The sequence below is a fragment of the Artemia sp. Qi Xiang Cuo genome, chromosome 14 (genome assembly GCF_049724085.1).
Source record: "Artemia sp. Qi Xiang Cuo chromosome 14, ASM4972408v1, whole genome shotgun sequence".
Lineage (NCBI taxonomy): Eukaryota > Metazoa > Arthropoda > Branchiopoda > Anostraca > Artemiidae > Artemia > Artemia sp. Qi Xiang Cuo.
Window position 1 is genome coordinate 13247914 of NC_142807.1, and position 24535 is coordinate 13272448.

Sequence of the window (24535 nt, forward strand, 5' to 3'; positions counted from 1 at the left end):
TTACTTTTCATAAGAATACTTTCCCCATGATATATTTATCGTATTCTAAGTTTTTATTTGCTAATTTACCCCATTTTTGAATGAATTTGAATTTTTGTAAAAAAAAATTTCGACATCAAATTTGTAGCCAAGAATTCCTGCTAGGGTAAATCAGGATAAGTCCAAGTAGTTGAGCTTAAACTTTCCCCATAATATATTTATGGTATTCTAAGTTTTTATTTTGAACCCATTTTTGAAAGAATCTGAATTTTTTTCAAGAAATTTCGACATCAAATTTGCAGCCAAGAATTCCTGCTAGGATAAATCAGGATAAGTCCAAGTAGTTGAGCTTAAACATTATTATTTTTGAAGTGCTAGAAAGTTCTCTTCCTTTTATTCCCCTCACAATTTGTTGACTTACCGTAGAGTTGATTTCTGCACACAGACGTATAATGTATGGTATTTCATGGCATTAACAAATTTCGCATTTAGAATTTATTTTTCTAACCATTAAATGGTCGCTACATTTAATTAAATGTTTAATTGTGTAATTTCCGTCGGTGATATAGTTAACGTCTTCATTGTTTGTCCTTGCATGGATCTGGAATAAAAAGAAAGATAATAACGGACGAAAGTTATTAAATTAAGTAATAAGAAAGGGTTTTACTTATGATATACTCCCTACCTAAGCATCCCATACTTCCTGCTCGAGTAAATAAATTCAAAATCACTTAATTTCATGTTTCCTACCTCTAGGATATGAGTTCTTGAAACTCCTAATAAGTCCAATTTGAAGCGTGTGAAATCGTCAGTCAAGACGTGGATACCGTAGTTGCTTTTTACCGTAGTAGCATTCCAAGTAGCAATTTCCTTATTCTTTAAATCATCGAAATTATTTTGACCTCGGGAAAAGTAATGGTCTCCGAACTAGTGCAGGATTGCACTGGATAACTTTGGAAAAAATATCTTTCACTGGGTTGTACCTACCGCTGCAACCACAGTTATCTTGTCAAAAGATAAGTGTGCTGCATCATCATGCATATGATGATTTATTATAATATTTAAGTTACTATGGGCTAGATTTCATTCTTTACTAAAACAATTTTTCAAAAGATGTTTGTGTTATTTTATCTTTTAGATAGATAGAGATAGATAAACTTTTATTTTCACCAAAATTTTCATGGCACTGCCAAATTTCTTTGGTATAGTCATACTAAAAACAAATACATAAAAAACACTAATCAATCCCCCTGATTTTCGTTGTACATTTTTACAAAACTAGGTATAAAACTTTTTGCTAGTCGCTGATGGGCACAGCGTAAAGATGGGCACAGCGATGCTGTATCGAAAATGCCATACAGGAGCTGCATATTCCAGAATTGGGTGAATAAAAGATGTAAATATTCGGAGGAGGTGTTCTGGAGGGGCGCCGTGTTTCTACATAAGCTTGAGCATCTGCAGCCCAGCACTGCCCCTTTTACTAGACTAGATGTGTTTGCTTCCCATTTTAAATCATTGGTAACAATAACTCCCAAGATTTTAATCTTTCTGACATTAAAAAAATCAGAGATAGTTGGTAGAAAGTTTGGTTCGGAAGAATTTAAAAATGAAATAGTTAAAATAGAAGATTTACTGTCATTTCCTGTTATATTTGAACTGAAAGCTTTAGTCTTCACTTTATCAAATAAAATTTGAGCTTTGTTACATTCATTTGCTTCATAAATTTCTCCAAGAGTAAGGCTATCAACATATTTCCAGCGGTCTTCACAATCATTAGCAATATCATTGATCGTACTAAAAAAAGAATAGGACCCAGAATGGTACCTTGAGGTACATCACAAAAACTGGCTCGGGTTCAGAGAAAAACTTCTTATATTTTTAAATTTGGAACCTATTTATTAAAAAACTGAATGAATTTCACAACAGCAACATTCACTCTAAAATCAATTAAAAGCTTAGAAATTAAAATGTTATGATCAATCAAATCGAATCCCTTTTTAAAATCAATTGTAATTAAGTTTAGCCATTTACCAGGCTCGTCAACCTGCTTAAAAATAAAATGTAAAAGACTGACTAGGTATTGGGGTGTTGATGTATTCTTTCTGTTACCGTACTGATGAGGATCAAGGAGGGGTTCAACTTCAGCTTTTAGCCAATTTGCTACAAAACTTTCGTACATTTTGCTCACACCATCGAAATTAAGTTCAGTATCGTTTTTAAGGATTATAGTAACATATCCCGTTTTTCATATCTGTTGGTAAACTGAAGAAGTTGAAATGCAATTAAAATTTGTGTTAGTAGCTTAGTCAATTTGTCAGGAAATTCTTTTATAAGTTCAATTAGAATATCTATGGGAGTTAGAATAATTAGTTTAAGTTTCTTTATTTTACTAAAAACTTGATCCTCAGAAATAGTAGGTAAAGGTACGCCATCATGTGGAATTTTCTGATACTCTTGGTTCGTTTTATTCACATCAAGATACGGCAAAGACTGGATTATTCTGGCCAAATGACCATTTAACGGATTAGCAACTGTTTCATCATTAGAATCTGAACAAAAATCTACACGACTAGGGGATTTTCGACAAATTCGTTTTATCTCCTTATTCCACATGCTAGGCTTTGATTCAATAATCAATTATAATTTTTTTTGTGGTAATACTCAGCCGCAGCTTTTCTTGTCATTTTACGTACTTTGTTGTGGAGCATATTAGCATCTTCAATTCCTTGGGTTATGTAAGGACGATCTGTGTTGCACCGCTTGAAAGTTTTCTCAGGAAAGCATTCTTCATATTTGTTTCTTAATTTATCTTGCAAAAATTTAACTTTTACATCGGAGGACCCTAAAATTGCTACCCCATCCCAGGCCTAGGGTGTAATCCAATTTCTAAATTCTAAAAGACCCCTGTCCGATAGAGCTCGGTAGGAAACTTTCTCAACGACATATTTTACTTTATACGAAAGCAGCGGAGCCCACTTTATCATGTAGTGGTAGCTACTACCAAGGGGAGGTAGGTCTTGAGGTTCATTATAATATTCTGACAAATTTGTGCAAATTACGTCGAGTTTAGTATTACCTTTAGTAGTAGGAAACTTTACTAAACTTTACAGAAATATTAAATCTTGTCGAAAGATAAGTAAGTTGCATCATTATGCATATGATGAGCTATTTTAATATTTGAGTTACTATGGACTAGGGTCGTTCTTTACTATTATTATACCCTTGCAAAATTTTGGAAATCGACTTAGCAAAATATATTTAACAGATTTTCGATCAAAACTAATCTGTTAACAAAAGACAACTTTGTTTACTTTTCAAGATTTTAATGGGGTTTATATTAAGCCAGAACAGCTTTATATCCCGCCTTGCCGAAGCCGAAGACGACAATCTTCGGCAATCTGTCATCCCTCTAGTGTTATAACTGGTCAAATTGGTCACGGTAAAATTCGGTATTTTACCGTGATTTTACAGAGCCCCGTAAAATTGGTATTTTACGTAATTTGTGTACTTTCCGGAATTTATGTATTTTACCGGTATTTTACTGATATTTTACGCAGTCTTGCAATTTTCAGAGCACAAAAGTGCGAAGAGGCTGACAGAAAAAAGATTGAATATGATCTTGTTTTGTGTATATCTGTGTTCCCCGGTTTAAAAGACTGTCTGTCTCACTTACAGGTAATAGTGCAGTTAATTATAATTTTAAAATGGTGAAATATTAATTTACATAAAATTACATCAGTCCTGTGAGCTGTTGAAGACAGAAAGGTCTACAAGCAGGATTGACATAGGACAAACAAGAAAAAAAAATGATAAAACTAAATAGCTTAGGAAATGAGGGTAATGTCAGCCAGTGGACGAAAAAGAAGCAAACATGATAAAGGCAGATATATCGCCAGGGACTCCTGCCCAGCTGTCATACAGTATTCAAAAAAAAGAAGGAAAACTAGTCTTTCGATTTAAATCTAACTGAGTTGAAGAAAGACTGAATCAAACCAAAAAACCAAGCCAGAATAAATGAAAGACTATTCACCAATTAGATTGGGCAAGAATTCTTTGCTCAGTAATTGACTTAGGTTGTCTGCTGACCTAATTCTCATTAAAAGTGTCGTCAGATGATCTTAAATTAAACTGAAGAAAAATTTTATTTGAATCCTTTAATTTTAAGTTATTGTAAGTTGGGTTTGTAGGAATATCTCCAGTATCTCTATTTAAAGCAAGGTTCATGGATTTTGTTTTTTTTAATTTCAATTGCCTTCCTAAAATAATATGGGAAGCCATTTGCTTCAAGTATTAAAGTTGCCTCGTCAAAAATACTACATGATCTAGATTTTCGACATTTTGGAGGGCCAAAGCAGAATCAATATTCTCATTTTCATTTTAAATTTTACATCTCAGTGAAACCTTGTATTCATGCCGTCTTTTCCCAGGGAGCCGATGTTTACCCCCCCCCCCCAGATAATACCCAAACGGAATATCCCCCCTCCCCGCGCGGAAAATTACGCTTATTTTACCCTTGGATAATTTTAAAATTTTCATTAGAAGGGAAATTAAAATTTCTATTCTCCTGTTTAAGTCAGGGGCAATTGTATTACATTATCTATAGTAAAGACCGATAAGGGATCAATGTATTAATATTTGTTCATTTTATTTTTTACCAGGGGCACTTCATGTGGAAAAGGTGGTCGAACAGGTTTTGGAGAGGGCTCAGTCAATTGGAAATCGAAAGTTCCAGTGCCCTTTTCTAAGATTTATCCCGCTTTTCAACGAATTACCACCGAATGAGTTGTTACTGACTACAGCGTCTAAAAAAAATTCTTATTCTAGTTTAACGGCCTTTGTGTTTCAGCATACAGAATTAGCTCTAAGGGAGAAACTATGGGAGGGTGGAGGTAGATAGTTGATATATAATCCAGGACGTTTGTTTGGGGGGAGGGGAGGGTTCGAAACAGGTACGGTCACCTGAATCAGAATCAAAGTCTGAAGGAGATGAGCTAGATTTGCAAGTAAATCCTGCTGAAGGCAGTCTTAATAACTGAGAAAGTGACTGAATATTCCACTCTCATGATCCAGTGCTTAGTTATTCAAAGTCATCTAAGTGTAACAAACCTCTTTTTATAATTGTATTCGGCACTTTTATAAATAAATGAAAAGTAACGTGCATATGATATGAGGAATGTGGCTGAATACGGCCATTTAAATATGCAAGGCTATTAGGGTAACATTTCTTATGTTTAAATATAGAAAAAATTACTAATATGATTGTACTCCCAAATAATGGTAAATTCATATATTTCTTTTTATTTTATTATATATTTTTTTTACAAAATGGATGTCCGAAATTCAGCCACTGTCCAATTGCTGAGGTATTACCCTAGGCACAAGATTACCAAAGGGATAAACTAGACAGTTAATTAGATTGATGAAACTCTAGATGAAGGGGTATTACCTTTTTTAACCCCAGAAAAATCAGAATCATTAAACAGTTTCATGAAAAGCTGTAAAAGATGTTTCAAAAGAAATGCTCAGCTGGTCTTGTAACTACAGGGCCACTCTAAAACACAAATCTTACCCTGTGTTTCCTAGGGAATACCTTATTTTACTTAATTTTACCAATTTTACCTTATTTTACAAATTTCACTGTATTTTTCCTATTTTACTTACCGAGTTTCTATTTTACGGTCATTTTACAACACTACGTCCTTCATCCTCAAAACATGTCCTAGCCATCTCAACCTTTCTCTCATTACAGCCCTAGAAAGCGGGATTGAACCACACTTTTCGTACAACCTACTGTTTGAATACGGTCAGTCAGCCGGGTGCCCAAAACAATCCGTAGGCAATTTTCTGGCAATTTCACAGTAAAACATCACAATACAGCATTAATAAAAAAAAGATATAAGAAAAACAAATTTTTCTTTCATCGCAGCGCTCAGAGTACAAAATTCTCATTTGTATGTAATACAAATTACAATACTGTTTGCAGATCAAATTTCTTTAGTGACAATCAGAAGATAAAATAATTAGAATTACCTCGTGAAGTTTAATACTACTTTTTAATTTCATTTGAGGAAAAAATTCTAGAAAAAAACAACAGAATCATGGTCATAGTCACCACCTGTCAAAATGTATAGTAGGCATAAACTGTTTATGCTTAAAAAAGGAACAAAATCAAATTTCTCGTTTGCTTGGTAATCGATAATTAACCCCTTTTTTAAGAGTTGATACATTTTTTTTTAAATACATCTTTTTTACATCTATCACTTTGATATGTCTCTGTTTTAAGAGATATATCTATTTCATACTCAAAAGTATTTTTAAGTTATACTTACTGTTCTCCAAGTTTCTTCCACGTATCTGCCTGCTCCTGTAGTTTTCGCAGTAACTGCGATGGCTCAATTACTAGACTTCCGTCTGCTGGCTTTAGCAGCAGTTCCATTTCCCCGTCAAAGTAATCTACTTCTGAATTTCTCAACGCTATAGTTTTCCCCCTCAAATCCTTATATTCAATAGCCATCCCCCACCATCCCCAAATTTTGACTTTTATATTTTTATTAGAATCATCTTTCACATCGAGGATTATTCTTGGATATTCTTGTTCTACGCCGAACGTTTCCTGATGAAGAACTACACCTTGTACATCAACAACGTGACCTTTTTTGCGTGAAAATAGGATATCTTCGATTTTCACAAAGTTGAATTCAAACTTCGGTATCTAGAGTATTTCTTCTTTTTCTTCTATAGTAGTAAAATCAGTTTGCCCTTAGTTCTTTTTTAACTAAACCTTGCCAAAAAAAAGTGCTGTATTGGTCATGAAATCTACGAGGGTCTCTCTCGGTAATGTCTGCACAGCAAACCTCATATATTCGACCCAATTGCAAAGACCGGGCGTTTTCTTCTATCAATCTTGTTAAATACTCATTCCATAGGTTCATAATAATTTTATCCGTGTCATCCTCAAACGTGATACAGACCCATTTTCCGAAAAGTGGGGCAGATCCCATTATAAGAGACAATTTTACAAGACGTCCAATAACCCGGAACTGTCCAAAGTTTTCCATTTCTCCAAGTTGTTTAATTGAATATTTAACAACTAACTCACTTTCACATGAAGTGGCCATCATTTAATCGTAATGTTGCTTTTATCAATTTAGGTTTTCTTTGTGGCTCTTTTCAGGTTATATGCTTGTAGTTTCATCCAATGCTGATGTGACTACAAGAACTGAGTTTATTTGTTTTTTTGACAATGCTGTTCATTCATCCAGTACAACTAAAAATAGAAAATAGCAATGATAAGATGGATGATAAGAATAAGTCAGCGTTGGAAGGCATTATGATTTAGGTGAAATGAAAATATTCATGATGCAGCCTCATACATAAGAAGAGGGCCTATGGGTTTACTTCTTTCTCCAAAGAAACATAATCATAAAGATGGATTCTTGCTATGATTTATGATTTTTTGCCCATGTTTAAGCGCTTTTTTGGCAACTGGCAAAAGTTTTTTTGGTAACTCAGAAACATGGCTGCTTAGAGCAGAATCCAAAAAATCATGAATAGTATTAGAATTAGAACTATATAACTAAGGTTTTAAATTATTTAAGTTTTTTAGTACCTTTAAAAAAGCTTCTGATTTTGGTTAAATTGTGTCTTTCAGGATTCTGCTTTTAGGTAATTGGGACAAATTTTAATTGAATTTCTGTTCGTTTTTCAAATAATGTCGGGAAATCCCCCTCCTTCATCTTCTCCATAAAAAATTCCCTACCCCCATGAAAACATTTCTGTATTGAGAGTTTCTCCCGTGTAAAATCCCCCTGGGAGATTACCCCTGGACAATTCTATATTTGCAACAAATTCCCCTTGAACATTTCTTGCGGACACCTCCACCTGAAAAAGATTTTCCATTTCTTCGAGCTCTTTAATTGAATTGTTTAACTACTAACTCACTTTCACATGAGGTGGCCATCATTTAACCGTTTTAAACCGTTAAATGGCCGTCATTTAACCATTGCTTTTATTTATTTATTTAAAAAGGGTCTGAAATGTCAACCTGCTTCTTAATGTCACTTGGTAAAGCATCTTCAACTTCTAAAAACATAGTTAAAAGAGACATAAAGTTTGACAACAGTGTATATTGTAAAACAGTGTACAACTGTGATACCCGACTTGACAGTGATACCCATCTGAAATAGTGGACATCAGATTACTAACACTGTGGTAGTTGCTGCTCAAAATTACAGGAAACTTTATTGCTTCCATAGATTATGACAAATGTAGACTTGTCTTTATGCAATTTCCTACGCTTTAGAATAGTTTACAGAAGAAGTACAGACACTCAAAAATCATCCTCCCTGCATATGTGCCACGTTTTGATTTTATAACGGCCATGTAAAATGTACCTTTTTCATAACAGTATAATTCTCCTTCCCTCGAACTTAAATCCTTTATATATTCAGATACTAAAAAAATAGCATAGCGAAAGAAAAACTAAATTTAAACTTACTATCCAGCTGTCAAATTAACCCTCTTTCTTTTAGTGTTCTTTCAAATAATAAAATGAAAAGGTAAAGAAAAAATTTCGTCACAATAGAATCTTATCAAATAATTTGTGATAAAAAAAACTGGAAGTAAAAAGTGATTTTTACTTCCAAGATGTATAGAACGGTGCAAAGGTCTGGATTACCCAGCAAGATTACAAAAACTTGTAAACTTTACTAGTTTATAGAAGATGAAGGGGAGACATGATTATGACTAAGAAATTATACACCAGCAACAACCCTTCTTCTTACCTCCAACTAAGCAGCACTGAAATTGTTGCAGAAGAGAGCACACATATGTACAGCAAACCACTTCTTCTCCAATAGAATTGTGTCATTCTGGAATTCTTTAACTGATGAGATGGTAACCAAAACTTTTCACCAAAACGATTCACCAAAACTAAAAATGGAACATTCATGATAATTGCTACACCGGCATTATTGGCTGTCACCCCAAAAGCCTTATTATATGATCTTTGGACTATTTTTGAACAAATGGCTATTTCAAAATTTTTATCGGATGCGTTTGTTAAAAATATAAGGTCGGAGGGGGGGGGGGTAATGGCTGCTGCCCCCGATCCCTTTGACTCTTAAAAAACTAGAACTAATAATCTGATTTCCAATCAAATAAGCCCCCTTCGGAGTTTATACGACAACCCTTTCTATAAAAACATTATATGCCCTTGGGGTATAACTTATAACACTTGCGCTGTGGGCTCTGAAGAGGGGTGTGTCATCCTCAAAGACATAATTTCCATACCTTTAACTACGCTGAACAAAATGGCTCAAATTGTTTATTAGATTTGTTTTGGGAATTAATGGGCATGGGGGGGGGGGAGGCTTTTTTGCCCACCAGTCAATTTTGACTTTTAAAAAGGCCCTTTCGATTTCCAATCGAATAAGCGTTTTTTGAAGTTTCGACGACAACAAATGACCATCTCAAAAATTCTATTGGATGTATTTTGGGAAAATAGGAGCAGTGGTGGGATATCCACCCTTCGATCACTTGAGTCTTAAAAAGGGTACTAAAAGTTTTGATTGCCAATCCAGTGAGCCCCTCCGAAGTTTATATGACCACCCTTTCTGTAAAAAAAAACCATATGTGCCCCCAGGGCATAGCTTACAACCCTTACTCCGAGAGTAGCGGGGGAGGGGGAGTTGTCATCCTCAATGACATAATTATCGGACCTTTAAACTATGCTGAACAAAATGGCTATCTCTAAATTTTGATTGGATGTGTTTGGGGAAATGGTGGGCGTGTGAGGGGGATCAGTTCACCTCCAATCACTTTTGACTATTATAAGGGGCACTAGGCCCTTCAATTTCCAATCGAATGAGCCTTTTTTGAATTGTCTACGGCAACAAATGGCCATCTCAAAATTTCTTTAAATTGCATTTCGGGAAAACACGAGGTGTGTGTGAGGGGGGGGGGGGGTATTCACACTCTGAATCTTAAAAAGGGCACTATAACTATCTGATTACCAGGCCTATGAGCCTCTTCGAAGTTTAGACAATCATCCTTTCTATATAAACCTTAAATGGCCCCAGTGCATAAGTTATAACCCTTGTCCTGAAGGCTGTGCGGGGTTGTCATCCTCAGAGACATAATTTTCGGGCCTCTCAACTGCGTTGAACAAAATGGCTCTCTCAAAATTTGATTGGATATGTTTGGGGGAATGGTGGGCTTGGGAGGAGTGTTAGTTGTCCTCCAATCACTTTCGACTATTAAAAAGGACATTAGCCCTTTCAATTTTCAATCGAATGAACCCTTTTTGAAGTTTCTATGACAAATCCTTCGATACGAAGTGCCCTGGTTTAAAAAAAAAAAAAAAAAAGAAAGAAAATAATAATACATTGTCCCCACATTGTTGTAAGAATATTGAAAATCACTACCTGATAATTTTGATATAGGATTTAATAGCACAAAATGTATTTAAATTTAGTAAATGTCATTTCAATTAACTCTTTAATTTTTTTTAGCTTAATAAGTTCTCGAAGGATGTATCAACTCGATTGGGACTCTAAGAACACCGTTTTCAAGCACTTTTTTCCGCTGCCTTATATACGATGTTCCAATGTGTCATTTTCCTGTATCTGGAATAAAACCTTAAGTAATCGATTCCATCATTTTTTAAATCATTTTTCTACAAAATTTTTCTATAGGATAAATAGTTGAATCTTGGATGTTAACTCACTTCACCCAAGGTTGTAACGCATTTCGCATAGGTGATTACACATAGGTGTTTTTTTCTGCATTTTGGACAGTGGTACAGTTTGTGATAATAAAGACGCCGAAGTGGGCCCTAAGTTAATTACTAAGCGATAGTAAATTCAAAGTGGTTTAATATGGTTTAAGTGTGAGGTTAGAGTTTCAGTTAATATTCGAAGCTAAGGTACTGAGGAGTGCATAAACCCTTTTCCTATTCCTCCTCTTTGCCTTGTTATATCAGCTTGACTGTATTGAACATCTTATTGTCCGAATAGGGACTATCTAATCTGATAGAGATCCCAACCAATTTGGAACCTTCAGGTTCTTGAGACCCTTTCCTAGCGATATTTTTTTTTCGTGCGTCGAGGGAATTCATGTCGAAAGCCTTCTTCAATTTTGACTCTCCTCATAGTTTTGATAATGATGGATGTATTACCAACGGTAATAAACAGGGATATATATAAATTCCCCTTAAAGAGGGATACATATTCGAAGCGTGGTTTTTCAATGGTTAAAGGAAATAGTCGGATGGGGAGATAAATTTTGTTTATACCTCACTTTTTTTAGTAATTAATACAGAGAAAATGTAAAAATAGAAAATAGCTTGTGACAATAATGAATAAATCCCTTAAAAGCAATTCTGGACATTTTGGGAATACCCTCAAAGCCCTATTTTGATGACAATTACAAATTGAATAAAGCTTGCATCTCCAGCATATTTTATTCTATAGACTGGGTATGAACTTAAAAGAGCTGTGGATTTTGATCTGTTTCGTCATGCACAGGGTTTGCAACCCTTTGTTCCATGCTGACTTCATTCTACCACGAGTCATGATAATTGTTCCAAAGTATTGTTTCCTATACTGGAAGTATGCCTAGAAGAATTTTGTTGTTGAGTGATTAGTCAGGAGCTGTGTTTTCCTGTTGACTTGAGGTTAAGGGGACTAATTGGGGAAAGGGAGCAAGGAAAATCTTAAAATATTCTAGTTTATGCCTAGATTAAAAAAAATATTTTTTTTGTATTTTCATTCGAAAACAATGCCCCTCCCACTAGTTTTTGATAAATAGCCCTTTTGTTTAATTCTCCTTTTTGTATATCTATTTGAACAATGAAAAAAATCCTTGCCCCCCCCCCCCACTATATTTTCGGGAATTGCCACGGCTGCTTGAGGTCAAGAAATCTTCCTTCTGTGCTAAGTCCCTGTGTTCTTAGCTATACTCCTCAGCCTCGAACCAGCAGTATATTTATGGCAACAAATTAATCTAGTTTTACTAATATAGTATTCTAATAACTTTTTCAGTGGCTTCTTTCGTTTAAATCTATTCCTTGCAAATTGAAAAATCATTTGGATAAATGAAGGTTTCAACTTGGCAGTGTAATTAACGTTCAGTAGGTAGAAATGGTGCTCTTGACTTTTGAGAGACTTAAGGGGGTGGTAGCACCGATTTTATTTACGATGATTTGTGCTCATTTTGCGTTTGACATCTAGTTTAAACTATCATTAATTTTGCACTTGCTCTTTCATAAGAGTACTTTCCCCATAATATATTTATGGTATTCTAAGTTTTTATTTTGAACCCATTTTTGAAAAAATCTGAATTTTTGTCAAGAAATTTCGACATCAAATTTGCAGCCAAGAATTCCTGCTAGGATAAATCAGGATAAGTCCAAGTAGTTGAGCTTAAACTTTCCCCATAATATATTTATGGTATTATAAGTTTTTATTTTGAACCCATTTTTGAAAAAATCTGAATTTTTGTCAAGAAATTTCGACATCAAATTTGCAGCCAAGAATTCCTGCTAGGGTAAATCAGGATAAGTCCAAGTAGTTGAGCTTAAACATTATTATTTTTGAAATGCTAGAAAGTTCTCTTCCTTTTATTCCCCTTACAATTTGTTGACTTACCGTAGAGTTGATTTCTGCACACCAACGTATAATGTATGGTATTTCATGGCATTAACAAATTTCGCATTTAGAATTTATTTTTCTAACCATTAAATGGTCGCTACATTTAATTACTCCCTGCCTAAGCACCCCATACTTCCTACTCGAGTAAATAAATTCAAAATCACTTAATTTCATGTTTCCTACCTCTGGGATATGAGTTCTTGAAACTCCTAATAAGTCCAATCTGAAGCGTGTGAAATCGTCAGTCAAGACGTGGATACCGTAGTTGCTTTTTACCGTAATAGCATTCCAAGTAGCAATTTCCTTATTCTTTAAATCATCGAAATTATTTTGACCTCGGGAAAAGTAATGGTCTTGGAACTAGTGCAGGATTGCACTGGATAACTTTTGAAAAAATATCTTTCACTGGGCTGTACCTACCGCTGCAAACACAATTATCTTGTCAGAAGATAAGTGTATTGCATCATCTTGCATACGATGGTTTATTTTAATATTTAAGTTACTATGGGCTAGAGCTCGTTCTTTAGTAAAACATCTTTTCAAAAGATGTTTGTGTTATTTTATCTTTTAGATAGATAGAGATAGATAAACTTTTATTTTCACCAAAATTTTCATGGCACTGCCAAATTTCTTTGGTATAGTCATACTAAAAAACAAATACATAAAAAACACTAATCAATCCCCCTGATTTTCGTTGTACATTTTTACAAAACTAGGCATAAAACTTTTTGCTAGCCGCTGATGGGCAAAGCATACAGGCTGAAGTTTCTCAACAGGCAATGCAACCCTGCGCAGGAGTCGTTTTGTTATGGATTGTGGGGGAAAAGGGTTTTTTGGATTGGGTGGATCAGAGATTTTCTTCCGAAATCCATGCAGAGTTGCTCTCATTCTTTTTTCCGAGTTTGCAATTTAAACTTTTTCAGCAGCTCTTCATACAACATTTCTGCCTGCTTTAATACTATCATTAGAGTTCTTTTCTGAATTCTTTTGAGTCTGGCGCTTTGCTCAGCCGTCAGCCGAAAATGCCATACAGGAGCTGCGTATTCTAGAATTGGGCGAATAAAAGATGTAAATGTTCGGAGGAGGTGATCTGGAGGGGCACCGTGTTTCGACACAAGCTTGAGCATCTGCAGCCCAGCATTGCCCCTTTTTACTATACTAGATGTGTTTGCTTCCTATTTTAAATCATTGGTAATAATAAATCCCAAGATTTTAATCTTTCTGACTTTAAAAAAATCAGAAAGTTGGTAGAAAATTTGGTTCGGGAGAATTTAAAAATGAAATAGTTAAAATAGAAGATTTACTGTCATTTCCTGGTATATTTGCACTGGAAGCCTTAGTCTTCACGTTATCCATTAAAATTTGAGCTTTGTTACATTCATTTGCTTCAAAAATTTCTTCAAGGGTAAGGCTATCAACATACTTCCATCGGTCTTCATAATCATTAGCAATATCATTGATCGTAACTAGAAAAATAATAGGACCCAGAATGGTACCTTGAGGTACATCACAAAAACTGGCTCAGGTTCAGAGAAAGGCTTCTTATATTTTAAAATTTGGAACCTATTTATTAAAAAACTGAATAAATTTCACAACAGCAGGATTCACTCTAAAATCAGTTAAAAGCTTAGAAATTAAAATGTTATGATCAATCAAATCGAAACCCTTTTTAAAATAAATTATTATTAAGTTTAGCCATTTACCAGGCTCACCGATCAGCTTAAAAATAAATGTAAAAGACTGACTAGGTATTGGGGTGTTGATGTATTCCTTCTGTTACCATACTGGTGAGGATCAAGGAGGGGTTCAACTTCAGCTTTTAGCCAATTTGCTACAAAACTTTCGTACATTTTGCTCACACCATCGAAATTAAGTTCAGTATTGTTTTTAAGGACTGTAGTAATATATCCCGTTTTTCATATCTGTGGGTAAACTGAAGAAGTTGAAATGCAATTATAATTTGTGTTAGTGGCTTAGTCAATTTGACAGGAAATACTTTTATAAGTTCAATTAGAATATCTATGGGAGTTATAACAATTCGTTTAAGTTTCTTTATTTTACAAAAACTTGATCCTCAGAAATAGTAGGTAAAGGTACGCAATCATGTGGAATTTTCTGATACTCTTGGTTCGTTTTATTTACATCAAGAGGCGGCAAAGACTGGATTATTCTGGCCAAATGACCATTTAACTGGTTAGCAACTGTTTCATCATTAGAATCTGAACTAAAATCTACACGACTAGGGGATTTTTACAAATTCGTTTTATTTCCTTATACCACATGCTAGGCTTTGATTCAATAATCAAATATAAATTTTTTTTGTGGTAATACTCAGCCGCAGCTTTTCTTGTCATTTTACGTACTTTGTTTTGGAGCATATTAGCATTTCCTATTTTCCATTATTTTCTCAGTTTAATTTTATACTGAATCAAATCTTCAATTTCTTGGGTTATGTAAGGACGATCTGTGTTGCACCACTTGAATGTTTTCTCAGGAAAGCATTCTTCATATTTGTTTCTTAATTTATCTTGCAAAAATTTAACTTTTTCATCAGATGACCCTAAAATTGCTACCTTTTCCCAGGACTCGGATCTAATCCAATTCCTAAATTCTAAGAGTCCCCTGTCCGAAAGAGGTCGGTAGGAAACTTTCTCAATGACATATTTCACTTTATACGAAGACTGCGGAGCCCACTTTTTCATGTAGTGGTAGCTACTACCAAGGGGAGGTAGGTCTTGAGGTTCATTATAATATTCTGACAAATTTGTGCAAATTACGTCGATTTTAGTATTACCTTTAGTAGTCGGAAACTTTACCAAACTTTACAGAAATATTAAATCTTGTCAAAAGATAAGTATGCTGTGTCATCATGCATATGATGAGTTATTTTAATATTTCAGTTACTATGGACTAGGGTCGTTCTTTACTATTATTATACCCTTGCAAAATTTTGGAAATCGACTTAGCAAAATATATTTAACAGATTTTCGATCAAAACTAATCTGTTAACAAAAGACAACTTATTTACTTTTCAAGATTTTAATGGGGTTTATATTAAGCCAGAACAGCTTTATACCCCGCCTATCCTCGTCACCTGCTGGCCGAAGACGACAATCTTCAGCAATCTGTCATCCTTCTAGTGTTGTAACTGGTAAAATTGGTCACGGTAAAATTCGGTATTTTACCGTGATTTTACGGAGCCCCGTAAAATTGTTATTTTATGTAATTTGTGTACTTCCCGGAATTTACGTATTTTACCGGTATTTTACTGACATTTTACGCAGTCTTGCAATTTTCAGAGCACAAAAGTGCGAAGAGGCTGACAGAAAAAGGTTGAATATGATGTTGTTTTGTGTATAGCTGTGTTCCCTGGTTTAAAAGACAGTCTGTCTCACTTACAGGTAATACTGCAGTTAATTATAATTTCAACATGGTGGAATATTAACTCATATAAAATTACATCAGTCCTGTGAACTGTTGAAGACAGAAAGAGCTACAATTAGGATTGACATATGACAAACAAGAAAAAAATTATAAAACTAAATAGCTTAGAAATTGAGGGTAATGTCAACCAGCAGACGAAAAGAAAGCGAAAATGATAAAGGCAGATATATCACCAGGGACTTCCACCCAGCTGTCTTACAGTGTTCAAAAAAATGAACGAAAACTAATCTTTCGAATTAAATCTAACTGAGCTGAAGAAAGACTGAATCAAACCAAAAAACCAAGCCAGAATAAATGAAAGACTATTCATCAATTAGATTGGGCAAGAATTCTCTGCTTAGTGATTGACTTAGCTTGTCTACTGACCAAATTCTCATCAAAAGTCTGGTCAGGTGATTTTAATTTAAACTGAAGAAAAATGTTATCTGAATCCTTTAAATCTAAGTTATTGTAAATTGGGTTTATAGGAATATATCCAGCATCTCTATTTAAAGCAAAGTTCATGGATTTTTTTTTTATATTTCAATTGCCTTCCTAAAATAATGTGAGAAGCCATTTTCTTCAAATATTAAAGTTGCCTCATCAAAAACACTACATGATCTAGATTTTTGACAATTTGGAGGGCCAAAGCAGAATCAATATTCCCATTTTCATTTTAAACTTTACATTTCAAAGAAATCTTGTATTCATGCTGTCTTTTCCGAGGGAGCCAATGTTTACCCCCCCCCCATATAATACCCACACGGAATATCCCCCCCCCCCCCCGCGCGGAAAATTGCCCTTATTTTACCCTTGGATAATTCCAGGATTTTCATTAGAAGGGAAATTAAAATTTCTATTATCCTGTTTAAGTCAGGGGCAATTGTATTACATTATCTAAAGTAAAGACCGATAAGGGATCAATGTATTAATATTTGTTCATTTGTTTTTTCCCAGGGGCACTTCATGCGGAAAAGGTGGTCGAACAGGTTTTGGAGGGGGCTCAGTCAATTGGAAATCAAAAGTTCCAGTGCCCTTTATTTTTTTTAAAAAAATGTTATTCTAGTTTAATGGTCCTTGTGTTTCAGCATACAGAATTAGCTCTAAGGGAGAGACTATGGGAGGGTGGAGGTAGAAATTGATATATAATCCATGACGTTTGTTTAGGGGAGGGGGGGGCTTCGAGACAGGCACGGTCACCTGAATCAGAATCTAAATCTAAATATGATCTAGATTTGCTAGTAACTCCTGTTTTAGGCAGTCTTTCTGACTTAGAAAGTGGCTGAATATTCCACTCTCCTGATCCAGTGCTTAGATAATTAAAGTCATCAAATGATTATTCTACTTGGAAACAATGCTGGTTGGGAAATCAAAACAATATGTTTTTTCCTACCTAATTCATTCCTAGCTAAATAAAATTACATGAACAAACTAAAGTTCCAAAAAAAAACAACAGAAAACAAAGGAGTGAAACATTCTGTAATGGGACAACATTCCTGTGCACAACCCATCCTTAACTACCTAAAACACTAATAGGCAAATTAGAATGTTTTACATTCAGAAAAGACTAATCCCCCCCCCCCCACTTGAGCAAATAGATGAGCTAAATATTATATGCTTAATGTAATTTCAATAGCATGACTTATTCCTTTGTACCAACTTAATGACAAATGCAAAACAAGCACCAAGAAAGACTTACACTATTGAAATTACAATAAGTAATTTAGGATATATATTTGCCTCTTGGGAAGGGAGGGGGAGTGGAAGCAGTTGGTTATTTATTTAGAAAGAGTATAAAAATATACATAAAGTGGTGCATCCACCTTGATTCTAGCTAAGTAGCTTCAAGAGTTTAAATTGACCATATAAGAACCATTTGATTATCCATTCAATTGAGTTGTAAATAAATTGAGTTGCATAAATGTACCAATAATTCATCAGTGCAATTCTAAAACCCCTGTCAAAATTTCCTTCAGAATGGAATAACTCTGCTTAGTTGTGACTAGGAGCGCCATTTATTTCAGCCGTTTTTGTATTTCAACAATAGGAAACGTTGACACAATATCCAGTACACCCAGATAAGAAAAGAACATTTAATTCAGTCAGTTTCCTTATTTTAACAAGAAAGGAGCTCCTGACAATTTTTCTGGTATGTAATGTACAAACTGCTGTTGCTTGTTTATTTATTGCAAAAACAAAACGTTGGGATTAGCACCAATGCCTTAAGATACATCTGATTTTATCTGAATTCTAGTCACATTAGCTTTTTCTAGATAAAATTGAACTAAAATGGTAACAAATATTACATTGTTTAAACTAGGTTCGAAGTGTTGAAAATTCTTGTTTAATGTAGTGGAATACCAGGCGTACTAAAAATGTTCCTTCAGTCAAATTCAAATGTAAATAATGGCTTCTAATGTAGATAATGGTTTCTCTTTGTGGTAATAACTGAAAGTCCTTGGGTTTGGGTCTAAATGAAGGAGTTTAATGTGGTTTTGTAAAATTTTGTAGGCAGTGATTACATCAGCTCTTTTCTCCTTGACTTAAATCACCTTGTCAGTGTTGACTAAAGAGTTTGGTTTAGGACTTAGGGGCATTCCTGTGTATATGCCACTCCTTCTGCTCCCTATCCTTATTGACACCTTACTTGAATGACTCAACGGTTTGAGATCTAATTTCTTAGGTAGTTTCAAAGTAGAGCAACATGGTTGGGGTAGAAAAGATAGTGTTCTCTGTGGTTAGTAGTTTGTTGGAAAATTTTTGAGGAGTTCCTCCAGATTCTTTGGTTTGGGTTGATGGGGAGATGGTTTGAAGTGCTTGAATTGCTGTGATGATATCATATTTTCTTTACAGTAGGTTAAGGTCAGGATTCTTAATGCTGCAAGTCTCTCATTGTAAGAGGTTCTCAGATTGTATGGTGTTGTGGTGACATGTTACTGAACACTTTTAAGGAGTTTTTTATCTCCCTTGGGTTGTGGGGAGGCCAGTGTCATACCAAACTCAAACACTGGGAATACCATAGAGATAGGAAACTTTTTTATTACAGTTAGGAGGCAGCTGACAATAACTTTTTTATGTTGCCTACCATGGTACAGTAAAACAATATTCCCTGTTGTACATTCCCAGTAAGTTGGGAAATATCTTTTTCTTGGAAGTAAGTTGGGTAAATAAATTATTTTTATATGTTGTTGATGAGGCAGCTGGGTACACCCACTAAAGTTTGGTTGGTTTTCTTTAGAATTTCCCAATAGAAAAATTTACTCCTTAGTTGAACAGGCAGGCTACTGTCAGGCTATTCTTTATTTTTGTCCGACTATAGTTTATCAATAACTTTCTTGGATCAGTTGGTGATGTTTCTGTTGATGAATGCATACAATTTCTTAGCAGAGTTGACAATAAACTATGTGAGCTTTCATCCTCAATAATGATGCTAATATATCTTTCTTCTGATGCTGCAAGAATCTGTTGATATGCATTAGACTATTGCCTCCCTTAAGAAAATATTTAATCCTGGTATCGTGAAATCCAAAGTAGGTGACTCTACACACATTAGGCTAATGTTGAATTCAAGAAGTAGTACTTCTGTACTACTACTGTACTACTGTACTAGTACTACTGTACTAGTGGTAAGCAGTACTTATTACATTTGAATCTTCAGCAAAGAAACTGAGTTTTTTTCTAGTGTATCAATGATGTAAATGGTTAAAGCGGCGTTCACAAGCGTGTCTAGATGGAATCCCATGTCTAGACACGTGTCTAGCCAGAATCCAATATCTAGGCAACAACCGTTCACATGTAAAATTCGGTGCTTAGCTTAAACTACAAATTTAGTTTCAAATTATCATTTCTTGCCAATTAACAAAACTTACGCAGGCAAAACTTTCAAATATTATAATCCCTTTTTTTACTGTCACATGCTAATCGATGAGATAAGCTAATCAATTACCTTAGTGGGCTTTATTATTATTTCTGGCGCTGTAAACTTGCCTAAAATGAAAGAAACAATTAATGAGAACACAAAAATTAAATTTCAATTTACAAATGTAAACAAAAATGATGAAAATAGTGGATCTTGACACATTCTGATTGGCTGTAATCGAAAATCCTAGACATTGAGTTCTAGCGGCTAGAACTCAATGTCTAGCCAAGCACCTTGTCTAGCGTGTCTTGCTAAGCACTGAATTTTACTTCTGAATGGTCATTGTCTAGACATAGGATTCTGGCTAGACATGTATCTAGACATAGGATTCTAGCTAGACACGCTTGTGAACGCCTCTTAAACGTATTGGTATAAGGACTATTCTATGGAATGGGCTGCTAAGGACTTCCATTAGTTTTGACAAAGAGATATGGCCTTTTGGTCCCATAATAATAACATATTAAACATGACCTTTAGAAATTCAGAAATCAAGCCAAATGACAGGTTTGTCAGCAAATGTGGGGAAAGATACTAATTAAATAATAATAGTACCAAATGATTTTAGTCCTTCAACTTGTCAGAAGGACATGCCATTAAATTCTGGAAAGTACTTCAAAACAGTCTAAAATACTTACTTATATCATTTCTAAATGCATGTTGCTTTATTTAAGCCTCCCCCTCACTAATGGACAAGAGAGAAAGCAGGTTGGCCTTGGATGGGAGAATATTGCAAGGAAATATTTGAGGAAAATTCCTGGGAGGGTGTAAAGAGTTGGGCTACCCAGACCATTAAATTTGAGGTGGTTGACCATATATAAACAAAAAACAATGGTAAAAAATAGAGCACCATTAGATTCCTTATTTTGTGCCCTTTTCAATTAATAAGGTAACCTTCCTGGCTATGCAACCTGCCCTGCCCCTCCCAATAGACCCAGATATAGCCCAAGGGTACATGCAAAACTAATTGAAAACATTGTTAAATTTGGAGCCAGTGCAGAATTACTCCTCCCTAGAAACAAACACAATATAATTCTGATAACTACTAATACTACCACTAACAACTCACCACAGCACTAAGCTGCCTGAGGCAAACACAGCTACGCACGCTCCTCCTCCACCCCAATCTATCGAAACCCTCCTTTTTTACACCCGCCCACTAAGTTCCCATTTCCTTTAAGTCTTTCTATATGATGTCCTCTCACCCCGGACAGGGCCGACCTGCTTTCCGTTCAGCCCTAGATGGCTGGCCAAAAAGAACAATCTTCAGCAATCTGTCATCCTTCATCCAAATAACATGCCCTAGCTATCTCAACCTTTCTTTCATTATAGCCCTAGAGAGCGGTATTGAACCACATTTTTTATATAGTCTATTGTTTGAAATGCAGTCAGTCAGCTGGGTACCCAGAACAATCCGTAGGCAGTTCCTCTGGAAAATACCTAGCAAATCTTCATCTGCTTTTTGGAGCGTCCATGCTTCAAAGCAATGTTTGATCTCTGTCATCGCTGTAGATTCTAATATTCTAATCTTGGTTTGCAGACTTATCTTCCTGTTCTTCCAGACTTTTTTTTAACTGTGAAAAAACACCCTGAGCCTTGGCTATTCTATATTTAACATCTTCACTGCTCCCATCATCTTTACTAATAATACTACCAAGGTAAGTGAAGCTGCCCACCTGATCAATCTTTTAATTACCCAATGTCACCTTTTCATCTCCACTTATACCTAGCTTTAGTGACTTAGTCTTCCTAACATAAATTTTCAAACCAATTCTAGCACCCTGAACTCGCAAAACCACTAAAACTTCATTCATTTTGCTCACACTTTCATCTAGGATGCTTAAATCATCAGCATAATCCAAGTCCAGGATATTTTTTCCTCCCCATTTGAGTCTGTGGTCTCCCATTGCCTTTCCTGTGCTCCTTAAAACAAAGTCTATCAAAATAATCCATACAAAGGGGGATAGAACACAATCCTGCTTAACTCCTGATTTAATACAAAACCAGCTACTAACCTCATTTCCTACCTTAACCGCAGCAGTGTTATTCTTGTACATAGCACTAATCACTTTAATGTATTTGTCTGGAATACCATACAAGGTTAAAACCTTTACTAAAGCTCATCTATCAACAGAATCGAATGCTTGCTCATAATCTATAAAACTGAGGACTAAAGGTGTTTGAAAACTCAGGCACTTCTCAATTATTAGCCTAAAAGTGAAAATTTGGTCAACACATCCTCTACCTTTTCTAAAACCGCACTGCTCTTCTGTTAAAACTTTGTCTACAGTATCTCTCAGTCTAAAATGTATCATATTACTAAGTAATTTACTACCTACAGAGACCAGACTAATGCTTTGATATTTACCACACTCACTTTTATCACCTTTCTTATAAAATGGCATTATTAAGGTTTTCCTAAAATCGTTAGGTACTTCCCCTTTTTCAAAAATCATATTCATAATCTTCAGTAACTTATTTTTAACCTTTTCATTTTCCTCTATATTTTTTCCTGCAACTCTATCTTGGTTAAGCAAATTCTCAAAATGCTTGGCCCATCTCTGTTCAATTTTTTCCTTATTGCTAATTGCAACCCCATTCCTATCTTTAACTGGGCCAAGTCCATCCCTGATTAAATCTAGCACAGTAAAATTATTACTTTTATACTTAAATTTTTCTCTTAAAACTTTGTCAAACTCTAAAGAATCTTAAATACTTATTAATGCTATTCATAAAAATGTTTAACTTCAATTTACCCCTCTCCCCACTAATGAGAAAATATATAGCCCTTATTATATATTCTTTTATTTCTTGATTTTGCTACTTTGTCATTAAATCTATTTGAAATAGAGGGTGAGGTGAAGAAAAATGGATGAAAGCTATGTCATTGCAGTATGTATTGACATACTAGAGGCTAGGGTAAAGTGAAGTGATGTGCTTTTAGAAATGACATAAATCAAGTTTAAAAATTTTTTAAAGTTGTTATTTGAATTTCATGGTTTTTCCTTCTGAGGAGGAGCAAATCTGCATTAGCACCTCATGGTAAATTCTAATTTAGAGGCTTCTTGCTAACTGGGAAAATAGTCGAGTTAAGTGAATGAAACTTTCAAGAATGAATCCAGGGCTAAATAAGTATTCAATACAATTTAACTAGGATGAAAGTGAAGCCTTTTTTCATGCTCTTTTGTTTGATATTTTCACCAATAATTTGTCAGTGGACATGAAAAATATGGTCATTGTTTTGACAAGCAATTGAAACGAAAATTATATTTTGATTTATAGAATAATTAGCATATCAGTAGAATTTAATCCACTGTGAATGAGCATAAGTTTGAGGCTCAAAACATTTTTTTTTGTGATTCATGTAATAAAAGGTTTCAATTTTATAGCACCAGATTGTTACAGATCAATGTGCGATTGTTAGTAAAGATCAATGAGAAAGGAGGTGGGACTAGATGCTTCAAAATATTTTACCAGGAGAAAAGTAAGGCTCTGGATGAGTACTTACCCAACATCTGAACAAAGAAGTGCATGATATACTGGTAAATTTGTAGGTGGCACTATAATTCAGCTAGGATGAAAGTAAAAATGTCCTTTGATGCTTTTTCATAATACAATAATTGCTTCTGTTGCAAATTCCATCTTGAACCCTTAAAGGGGTCCCAAAGGTATTTTATATGAATTATGAAACAACATTAAAAATCATCATATGATATTTACACTTTCGTCCTAGCTAAATTATATGGCCCACTGCCAATTTACCTTGAACAAACCTCCTCCACCCCCAAATTGAATGTGTAAATATATATCCTGAATTGGAATATACCTTAAAATTAGCTTCAATTGCATGTCCAGCAAGATAAGCTGGTGTTAAGCCTCCTGTAGAAATCTTGCTGGTGGTGTTTCAAGGTTGTGATTTGACATCCCAGTTCAGCCTCCATTCAGCATTGGCTCAATCTTGATCAACTCCATTCTTTAAGGCATCTAGAGTTTTAGATTGGATGGTGGCTTTGAATAGGCTGTTCCAGAGTGGGACAAAACAGACTGAGAAGAACTGTTTTCCCTCTCACTTGATGTGTGTCCTCTTGTGGTAGTCAAGAGGGACAAGGAAAAACATGACTTAATAGGTCATTTTCTAGCAACTTACACATTGCCTCTTTTCCAATTGTATACTAAGGTAAGGAGTTTGAGTGAGGTGAGATGTTCCTTGTAGGATTTGTCTTGCAATGCAGAGATCAGCTTAGTTGTTCTTCTTTGGACATTCTCAAGTACTTTCATATCCATCTTATAGTAGGGAGAGGGATATAACCTGAATTGTTGACAGCAAAGTTTCAAATTGCAAAATTCAGCACTATTTTTGCCAATGGCATTTGAAAAGGTAAAATTCTACTTTAGCTACTTTAGGCTATCTTGAAAAGCAGTTTGGTTAGGAAAATGAAACTTTCAGGGATAGATCTACAGACTAAAGTATGTCCTTGGAAGGTATTTTGAAGTACCTACCACCACTCCTTCTTCTTTAGAGGGCCCTGACCTTTAAAAATCTGTGTGTCATAAAAGTGAAACCTTG

General features: G+C 34.9%; 2 protein-coding genes and 1 long non-coding RNA gene across 3 annotated transcripts in view; 2 read left to right on the top strand and 1 right to left on the bottom strand.

The window, feature by feature from the left end:
- The window catches only part of LOC148944155 (uncharacterized), a 131171-nt gene extending 120561 nt beyond the window's left edge, over positions 1–10610 (top strand). The window contains exon 9 of the mRNA XM_089100036.1: positions 10491–10610. Within this exon, the coding sequence (XP_088956162.1) occupies positions 10491–10535 (45 nt within the window). The 3' untranslated portion in view covers positions 10536–10610. The remainder of the gene's footprint in view (positions 1–10490) is intronic.
- LOC148944158 (uncharacterized) lies at positions 460–24385 on the bottom strand. The gene is given in 5 exon segments (XM_089100038.1): positions 460–580; positions 6309–6730; positions 6732–7246; positions 8763–8910; positions 23795–24385. Coding segments are annotated over 3 exon segments (861 nt in total). The 5' UTR covers positions 7101–7246; positions 8763–8910; positions 23795–24385; the 3' UTR covers positions 460–510.
- LOC148944159 (uncharacterized) overlaps positions 18242–24535 on the top strand; it is a 132834-nt gene continuing 126540 nt past the window's right edge. Inside the window, exon 1 of the long non-coding RNA XR_016142823.1 lies at positions 18242–18344. This is a non-coding gene — a long non-coding RNA (uncharacterized LOC148944159). The remainder of the gene's footprint in view (positions 18345–24535) is intronic.